At 40.5% G+C, this 10000-nt stretch overlaps 1 protein-coding gene across 1 annotated transcript in view; it reads right to left on the bottom strand.

The window, feature by feature from the left end:
- The window catches only part of galnt14 (UDP-N-acetyl-alpha-D-galactosamine:polypeptide N-acetylgalactosaminyltransferase 14 (GalNAc-T14)), a 250690-nt gene that overhangs the window by 27133 nt on the left and 213557 nt on the right, over nucleotides 1-10000 (bottom strand). Inside the window, exon 11 of the mRNA XM_030047809.1 lies at nucleotides 8791-8917. Within this exon, the coding sequence (XP_029903669.1) occupies nucleotides 8791-8917 (127 nt within the window). The remainder of the gene's footprint in view (nucleotides 1-8790; nucleotides 8918-10000) is intronic.

Genomic DNA, 10000 nt, shown 5'->3' with positions numbered 1-10000 from the left:
TCTTTGTAATCAAATTATTAAGCAGCTCTTTTTATTTAGCATATTCATAACGCTCGCCGCCAGCGCCGCCAGCCTCCAGCTAATTAGCCGGCGGAGCGACACACACACACACACACGCACACACACGCACACACACACACTCAGACGGCAGCTTTGTTTGGAAAGCCGTGTTGATCATAAACATCGGGCCATCGTGATGCAAATAAAAGTCACCGCCATCGCCGGGGAGAACAGATGTTGCCTCGGTAACGGCCGACGGGGTGCGAAGCGAGCGGCGGAGCGGCCTGGCTGACAAAAAAAAAAAAAAAAAAAGAAACAAAAAAAAGAAAGTCACGGTGTTGCTTTTGGATCAGCTGATCAGAAACAAGTTCAACAAGTTCAGACGAGCAGCCGGCGCACGACAGCTTCTCTCCAAAGTGCCTTTCAGCAAACGTGAGAACATGATGTGTTTTACGGCGGTGGCACCAGTGGGGATTGAACCACTAACCCTGCTGGTTATGTGAGTGCCTTGCTCCACACTGCACAAAAAAAAAAAAAAAAAAAAAAAAAAAATCTCCATCTTCATCAAGTCATTTAGTTTCATTTTCAGTGTTAAAATATTGGGTGTTTTTCAAAATAAGGTAAGAAATCCCACTGGTTTCAAATGCAGTTTCTTTGTTGGTCTCTGCATACACACACACCAACACACACACCAACACACACACACCCACACACACACACCGACACACACTGCTAGTGGCTCATGTTGGAGAGGATTATTTTTATACTAGTCTGTACATTGTTTTTTTTTTTTTTTTTTTTTTTTTTTAAGTAAAATCCTACTCACTCTGCCTTTAAATAAACTTTAGTTAATAGTTAACAAGCAATGAAATGATAAATAATAATGTTTACTGATTATTATCAGCCCAGTTTTTCCCATTTGTGCCACTTTTCCCCTGCAACGTTTCAGAGCAAAATTATTGAATTATTAGAATTATTATTCTTTTTACAGCACCACATTTATCTGATGATAAAAAAACACATACAATATAGCATTAATAACAATTTGTAAACTTTATTAAGCATCATTTCATTGTTTGTTAACAGTAAAACATAACGATGAACTAAATTTAATTAATGAATTAACTTTTTTTTTTTCCTGGCAACAAGTATAAATGTGTTGACACAGGGCAGGTCAGCCGCTTGATTCAAGAAAATTCTGGAAACACGTAGATTAGTGTTGGAAACAGGTGGGATTATCTCATCCTACTGGGAGTTTTCATCAGATTTTTTAAGTTTTTCAGTTTTTTAGCAGTGAACCAAGGAGTTACAGCTGTGCTTCAGTAGGTGATCTCCTACAATCCCCAGAATGCATTTGGAAAACTCAGAAATCGTTTCCTGATTGTTGATAAAAGAGAACACAGTATTATCTCTCCCTGTTTTTATGTTTATTCTATTAACATGAGAAGAGTCTGGTGCACGTCATTTCTGTGTTGTAAAGCACTTTGTATGAAAGATGCTACACAAATAAAGTTTATTATTATCACTTGAGGGTTATATGTGACTGGAGTGAAGTTGGCTTGATATTGAATATTTTGTGGGTGTTTATTTTGCATCTTTACAAAGTTTTAAAGCCAAATGAATATATGACTGACTGCCAGAGGAGGAAAAACAATTTACTAACATGTTTGTCAGCATTTCAGGCGATATTTCTCTGATGCGACTCCCAGTTTAGATATAAAAGAAGGTTTTGAAAAAATGAATTTTCTCAATTATTGAATCCAGTAAATTAATTTTCCTCATTTCCTCCAGTTCGTTTGGGTGGAAAAACAAATGGACACAGAAAATCCAGGATCAAGCCAACTGTTCACCTCGCGTGGTGCCTTCACGTGCAACTCGTAAACTCACATTTGCCGTTTCATGAGTGGACTTTATGACGTGCCGCATGTTCAGGTCAAAGATATCACAAAAAAATGGACGCCAAGCTGCTCCTCCTGTCGCTCTTACACAACAACAGAGACATAACGAGCTGTTTCTGCAAAAAATCCAACCGTTTTTTTTCAGAGTTTATTTGTTTGCCCAGAAGATCATAACCTCATTTTCAGCATCCTGAAACCTCCTCGGCTCATTCATCAGCCGCCGCTCACAGAGATCGTCTGGCTTTGATCTGATGGCACAGCCCTCGCCTCCAAACACAGAGGGAATAAACACAATATCTATTAGAATGCTGAGCTCTTTACATGCAAAAAGAATAGAGGCGCATGTTGCATTAATGCATCGAGACAGAAGAGAGTCTTGGCTGTAACATCATTGGTTTCATGCTAACTCTCCTTATCTATACAATCATGTATATACTTCAATTCCATCTGTTTATTTCATATTCATTACCATCTGTATATTTCACATCTCATATCTCTTTTTCTTAGGGTAGCCCTTATTGTATATTTTTTGTTTTTAGCCTTTATAGTCTTTATTGTATATATTTAGCTTTTATTCTGTTTTATTTAATATGTTTCTACTGTTGCTGCTGGAACACCAGAATTTCCCTGGTTGGGATCAATAAAGTATATCTATCTATCTATCTATCTATCTATCTATCTATCTATCTATCATCACCATCGAAACTTTTATGAAATTAGCACGAATGCCCTCTTTTTTTTTTTTTTTTTGTTAAAATAAGATGAAAATTCTACCCATCTCTATTTCTCTGTTCGGCAGAAGATCATTTATGTTCAAAGCACCAACAGATTGGAATAACTTACCTGCTAACATCAGATCTATTTCATCGTTTGTTCTTTTGAAGAGTTCTTTGTCTTCTCACTTTAAGGCGGCCTGAAGCTGCATGATCTTTCTGATTTGGTGAATTTATCACACACGTTACACGTTTTAAAGCCCCTTCCGACTGGGATGACCTCCCCCCTTTTTTACGTTCTATCACCTCTTTTCATTGCTTTAGCTTATCACTGCACTCCCACCTCAAAACACAATGTTCATGTTTCTAATTACCTTATTTATTTACTTAGTCCCCTTAATCTCTACTTTGTTTATCTATTTATTTATTATTACTATTATGATTATTCTTATTCTTATTATTTATTCTTTTTTTTTTAGTTTACTCTGTATTTTAGCATGATGTGTGCAGGGGTTGTGTGTGGGTGTGGGTGAGCAAGAAGTCTGTATTTTTTTGTTTGTGTTGTTATATGTTTGATGTATTGTAATGTATCATGTGTTTTGTGTCGGTGCTTTGTTGTTGTTGTTTTTTTTTTGGGACCCCCTTGCAAATGAGATGTTTCATCTCAAGGGGCTATCCTATAATAAATTCAAATTCAAATTATTTGCTGTTTTTCCAGTGTTGGCCATTGTGGCCTTCTTATGGTTGTATTGTCCGAATGTCCTCCTGATGTTAACTGTGGTCTGTCTTTTGTTTCTGTCTTTTGTTTTGTTTTGTTATTATTTGTCATTGTATTGTTTTGTTTTTGTCTGTTTTTGTGTATTGTTGAGTCCATGTTTGTTTATATCCTCCTGAGACCCAGCCTATTCAATTATGTCCTCTGTAGTGGACATCAATTGATCGTCTATATCCTTTAATTTGAGCTCCCCTATCAAGTCCTGGTTTACTGTACAGAGGACATCCAGGCCTTTCCAATGATATCTCATGTGATAAGGTGGGATGAGGGAAACACCCACTTTCTATTGAGCCAAAATGGCAGCTGCAGAAAAATGCACATGTGAAAAGAGAAACAGGAAGTCAAATATTGTTTAGCTACTGGTTTTTACTTATGAAAATTATATATTTTCTTGTTAATGGAATTGATTGTCTGTAATTGATTATCTGTGGTTATTTGATTGTTTTTTATTTAAGTTTAAAATTATCTGTTTTTTACAGTAAAATCCACTACAGTGGACGTACTGTAAAATCTAAAATAAAAATATTTTTGTGAAATTCTAAATTGTGAGTTGTTGTTTTAACTCTAAATAGACAAGAAATCACAAAAAAAGTTAAATTGGAAGACACTTTTTTTTCCTCGGGTCTCAGGAGGATATGTCTGGACCCCCTCGAAAACGAGATGATGCATCGCAAGGGGTTTATCCAAATAAATAAATTTCAAAAAAATAAGCTTTCACATCACAGCATGTGATCGGAAAAGGTCAACCTCTGAGCGGCATTCCTCAAAACCCAACCTGACTTGCTGCTGCAATGCATTCTGGTCTAAGTGCTGCTCCTCTTTGTTGTCTTCTACGATGGGTTTGAGGAACGTCGCTGCAAAATGGAGGCACCGACGCCAAAACTTGATGTTTCACCGTGACGTTTTAGATCCCCAAATTCATTTTCTGGTATCCAACTCGACACCGGAGCTGCTGGAAACATCTGGAAGCGACATCGCCTCCTCGTTTACGTTTCCGGCAGCACACGACGCACTGCTTAACCGCACTTTTGAAGCATGCAGGTATTTTTAGGGCGTCCTTCTCCTTCGGTGCCAAACCCATCAAGCTGCACGAGGAGCTGAAACCCCTAAAGCCTGCTGATTGGAACGCAGTGTTTTATCAGCCAGCCACACGGGGGAATTGAACTCCAAACCGAGGCGGCACAAATGCCTTGCTCTGCTCGTTGACCTACAGCAGAGCGGCGTCTTTGCGGCTTAAATCTGAATGCGCCCGCCGGGGGTTTTCTGTAGTCTGACTGATGTGCTTATATCGGGTCAATTCACATGGAATCAGAGTACATTAGTCCTATTAATGGATTACTGGACTGCCTGTAAACATAGCTGCGGTTTGAAAGGGGCAGAGAATAGAATACAGCTTATGCTAATAGGATAATATTGTGGCGGGGCTAAAAGGCTCCCAGGCAGCTGTAAATCCACTGTGAGAATGATTTGTATTAGCAATGTTTGGCGGCTGCAACACACGGCTCAGCCCGCCGCCTCCGCACGTCTGATTTCTCTCTATTTAATATGTCAGTCAAGAAGGGAGTTAGTGCATTTGTTATTGAGGTAGTTAGGTGAGGAAGGTGCTCCGTCAGACAGTAAGTCAGCGAGTGGTTACCTCGTCATGATAGTAGTAAAAATATGACTACTACTTCCTTTACTACTACTGAAAAAAATCATCTTAAAATAACCATTTCATTAAAAGTCAGAGAGGCAAGCAATACAAAACAGGATTAAGAGGTCAAATAAAAATGTAGGGAAAAATACAGGGAGTACAATCCAAATATCACACAGTTTTAAAGCCTTTGCAAACAGATTTCTCAAAAAGGGAAAGAAAAAGGACAGCTGCCTCAGCAAAGCAGACTGTCATAAAGTCTAAGAGCACTGACAGCAAAGGCCAGACGTCCTCAAGTTTTCCACTTTGTGCTCCGGGACAGAAAGAGGAGCCTGTCAGAGGATCTCAGGCTGCGTCCCGGCGCATGCCTTCGCCTTAAAAGTAATTTAAAGTCACACCTGGTAGAGCTGCACGTCATCCCCACTCTCTCTCCCCTACCTTTCCTCTCTCTCTCTCTCTCTCTCTCTCTCTCTCTCTACGATCTCTATCAAATAAAGCAGAAAAAAATCTTTAAAAAATCTAAAAAGTAATTTAAAATCAATCCTATAAACAGCCGGCAGCCGGTGTGCAGACGTTAAAACCAGGGCGGCACGGTCACATCTTGTAGAGCCGGCTAAGAGCCCAGCAGCACCTGTGAGCGGTGGATTGGTGTTTGGCAGGTGAAGGCAGATATACGGGGAGTCACAGTGGTCAAGACGAAATGAAATAAAAGCATGGACTGTTTTCTCCATGTCACCGAAAAGATTTAACCTTGGATGGAAAAAACAAACAAAACAAAACAAAAAAAAAAACCCAAACAGGAGTGGACACGGGGCTCAAAGCAGAGGTCCTGGTCTAAAATCAGCCCTGTCTTCTAAAAAGTACATTCCCATACAACTAAACTGCATTCTCAGTTAGGTTTTGATTTTTGTGAGTGTATTATGTAATAGGAAGGCAGGGTGGCAGATGGGGAAAACAACCAACTTTCACCCCGGCAACCCGAGTTTGATTCCAGCACAAAGTGGCAGTGGTGTTGGTTTGTTGCTAAAGTTACATACATTACCATAACTAGAGGTGGGAGAAAAAAATAGATTTTTAGATGCATCACGATGTGGACGTGGGGGGAGCCAGCATCAATGCATTAATGTTAGTAATCGATGCTTATAAAATGATTAAAAAACGCGGAACTGAAGTATACGAGCAGCGTCTAGCTGGGCAGTTACAGGACGCACACAACAGAAAACAATCACTTGAAAATGGCTGAACGAGCTGAAAGAAACATCAAACCGGCACCCTCTGCGTTAAAAGTGAGTGTTTGGAAACACTTCGGATTTTATGTAGAGGAAGGGACAAAAGTCCTGGATAAGAGCCAAACAGTGTGTAAGTTATGTCACACAACACTGAAATATTTTGGCAACACGAAATTACAGTAAATAACAGTAAATTAATTATTTAGCATTCTTTTTAATCATAGTTCACTACAAGGACACCTTATTTTAGTCGTCGCACAGTAAAAAAGCAAATTGTCTGAAAAATGATGCAAAAAATGATTCAATGACAATCACAAAAACATGCATCGATAATCGCTTTATAATCGCATCGTTGCCCTCAATTGTAATCGAATTGAATCGTTAGGTGGCCAAAGATTCCCAGCTCTAACCATAACCAAGTACTTTTTATGCCTAAACCTAAACTTTCTCTATCCTTAACCAGGTGGCTAAAATGGTGAAAATGACAAAAATGCTGCCTGACATGATACGCAAGATACGTTGATTAGAAACGTATTTGCAAAATGTTAGAAACAGATGTAATCCATGACAACAATCCATTTAACACAATTAAGAATGCAATTTAGTTGCATGGGAACTTCATTTTTAGGAGACAGAGTTGTTTCTATGTTGCTTTGTTGTTTTGTAATCTGTTTCCTTCTGGAAGGTTGACCAAACACATCAGATTTCTCGTTGTCCAGCTGAAGAGAGTCAGGTACTTAATTAATCAGGGAGTCGGGCAGGTAGATAACTAGGAAGTTCAGCAAAATGGCTCCATTAACCCAAGGAACAAGTGCAAAATTTACAAATAAATACAATAAAATCGATAAATAAATGTATCAATATAAATAAAAACTACATTCCACACAAGAGCCACCAACATACACTTATTCAAGCAAAGAGTTGGCGTTCAGCAGCCTGATGGCAGAGGGGGTGAAGGACATGGAGCAGCGGTTTGTTTTGAGGACATTACAGTAGATTGAGTTGCCAGATTATATCTTTTGCTTTTCTTTGCCACCTGTTCCTCCCAGATTGCCTGCAGGTCTCTCTGCTGGACTCCAATAATTTTGCAGCAGACTTTGACAGTTTTATTTAAGCTGTTCCTGTCCTTCACTGTTGTACCCATTGTACCAGCATATATAAGAAAAGGTTAAAAGACTTTCGATAAAGGAGCAGTAGAAGACACGCAGCTTGGTGTTACAGACATTAAAAGAGTTCAGTCTGTGCAGTAAGTGGATCCTCTGCTGTGCACGTTTGACAGTCGACTCCATGTGAGTCAAACTCTGTGCCAAGATATTTCTAATTGTCCACAGTCTCCACCTCTTTGTAGTGGATCACACTGGCTTCAGGTTCGGCAGTGCTTTTCCTAAAAATCAATGATGATTTCTTTAGTTTTTGACACATTCAGATCCCAAGAAGTTGTCATCACACCATTTTACAAAATCTAAAAGGCTACCTTCTTTTGTGGACCTGCAACTGTCTGTGTACAAAATAAAAAGAAGGGGGGAGAGGGCACAACCCTGAGGTGAGCCACCAGTGTTAGACACCGGGATATCAGACATCACGGCGTTTATTAAAACCTGCTGTGGTCTGTCAGTTAAAACGTTTAAAATCAGTGATAAAGTTAGGTAGGTTAAACTCAGAAGCAAGGCGTTCGACCAGTACGTGGGGCTGCATCTTATTAAATGTGGAAGAGAAGCCAGCAAATAAGATTCTAGCAGAGGATTCAGAAGATCCCAAGCATGAGCTGCTGAATTCCAGGGAAATAGATAGATAGATAGATAGATAGATAGATAGATAGATAGATACTTTAAATTCAGGCATCTCGCAGCTCACAGTCCATATATACATTCACACATTCATAAATACACATAGATACATAAACAGCAAAATACAAACAGATAATAATAACCAACAACTAAGTTAAAAATCTTAAAATAGTAAAAAAGAGATACAAATCTGAGCACTAATGTTGTTAAAATGGCGTATGTAGTGCAGATTAAAAGTGTCTAAAATGATGCACGAGCAGGGGTGCTGCCAGGAATTTTGGGCTGATTTTGGGTTGATTTTGGGCTGATGGTTTAATAATTTTATATTAGTTTTTACCTTAACTTATTTTTTAACTTAACTTTTCCCCATATACGGCATCCCTGTGCACAAGACACATAGATCTGTTCTATTTGATGTGATTCTGCAGCCGTAAAACAGCAGCATCTTGACTTTGGATATTTCCCTCAGTGTCAGTGTGATGGAGCTTCAGTGAAACTCTGCAAACACCAGATACAGAACATGTGTATTGTTCCACAATATGGAAAATATAACTTTGCAGTGACTTAAGGGGAGATTTAAGGGGAAATGAAAGTTTGTGGTGTAAGCCTAGAGGAAGGCTGACATGGATCTTGACCTGTGTTTGGCTTTTGTATGAACATGAGAAGGTTTTTTACCAATTTTTGACCTGATTCTCAGTCAGCGACACTGGTGATACCCACTGAGTTTTCAAAACGTGCAGCTTGCAGGCTCTTACTTGATGTAAGTGTTGGCGTTGCCCTCGGGGAAGACGTACGGGTGTTTCTTCCTGAAGACGTGGCCCACCCGGCTGCAGGGCAGGATCTCCAGGCTGCCGCCACACTGCCACACACGGAACGAGATCTCTGCAGGGACACGAGGACACGAGAAAAAAAAAAAAAAAAAAAAAAAAAAAAAGGTTAGCCGACACCCTCCAGCAAAAACCAAGATGCTGAACAAGGTCCGGTGGGCGCAGAGGAAAAGAAAACAGCAACACTTCCCACGAGAAACGCTCATGAGTGGAAAGATCTGTGAAATCACTGGACGCTATTGGCAAGCTCTTTAAGGATCTGGCTTCTTCTTTTCTCATTATAGATCTAAGAATATCTGGGATTCTGCGGCTGACGCTGGCCGTTGCGTCCCTCCGGACACCCGGAGCCTGATGACATCAAACGCTTTTCTCCCCGCTGTGCAGCCTGCAAATCTTCAAAAACAATTCAGACTTTTACAAGCTAAAAGAGAGCGCGCGTGATGAATGATTTTGTCACTCGATGCACTATGGATGTTATATACAAACTGTAATGCAGCTGTTGTCTTCAAAATGCTGGTAAACAACAACAAGACAGCCTGTCTGTCGCTGTTCAGGCACTTTTTGATTTGACAGCTTTGGAAAATTTGAGTTTCGGTTTTGATTTAGGGGAAGCTGGTGGTTTGTGAGACTTACCTTAATATCCCACTTTAATTATGTTGAACTGCACTGACAGAGAGACTGTGTGCTGCGCTAATGCAGGCATGCGCGCGGGAACTACTTTTTGCTGCTTTCTGTGCTGGCAGTCTCGGCAGCAGGGACGGTTTTTGCTATGGGCAGTGCAACTGGGGGTGCACGGGAAAAAAAAAAAAATCGCCAGTTTTCTAGACTACCGTATTGACCTGCACATGCCGCGGCACTATCAGTCGGCATCAGGCTGGCCCAGTCAGGTCTGCCGGATCTGACAGGTGAGCTGCCTGATGCTGGCCGGTGCCGCGGCCGGCCAGCCTGATGCCGACTGATGGTGCCCCGGTGCCGCGGCCGACCGGCGCTGCTAAATAATGGCGAATTTGGCAATTTTTTTTTTTTCGGGCTTTATCGGGCTGTCAGGCCTAAAGTTCAGCAAATTAGTCGGGTCGGGTAGGGCCTCGGGCTGGCCCAGTCGGGCCCGGTTCGGGTCGGGTCTTAATTTTCAGGCCCG

This window comes from Myripristis murdjan, chromosome 24, assembly GCF_902150065.1.
Source record: "Myripristis murdjan chromosome 24, fMyrMur1.1, whole genome shotgun sequence".
In the NCBI taxonomy this organism is placed as follows: domain Eukaryota; kingdom Metazoa; phylum Chordata; class Actinopteri; order Holocentriformes; family Holocentridae; genus Myripristis; species Myripristis murdjan.
Note: the sequence above shows the minus strand (reverse complement) of the source record. Positions and strands in the feature narration are given on the sequence as shown.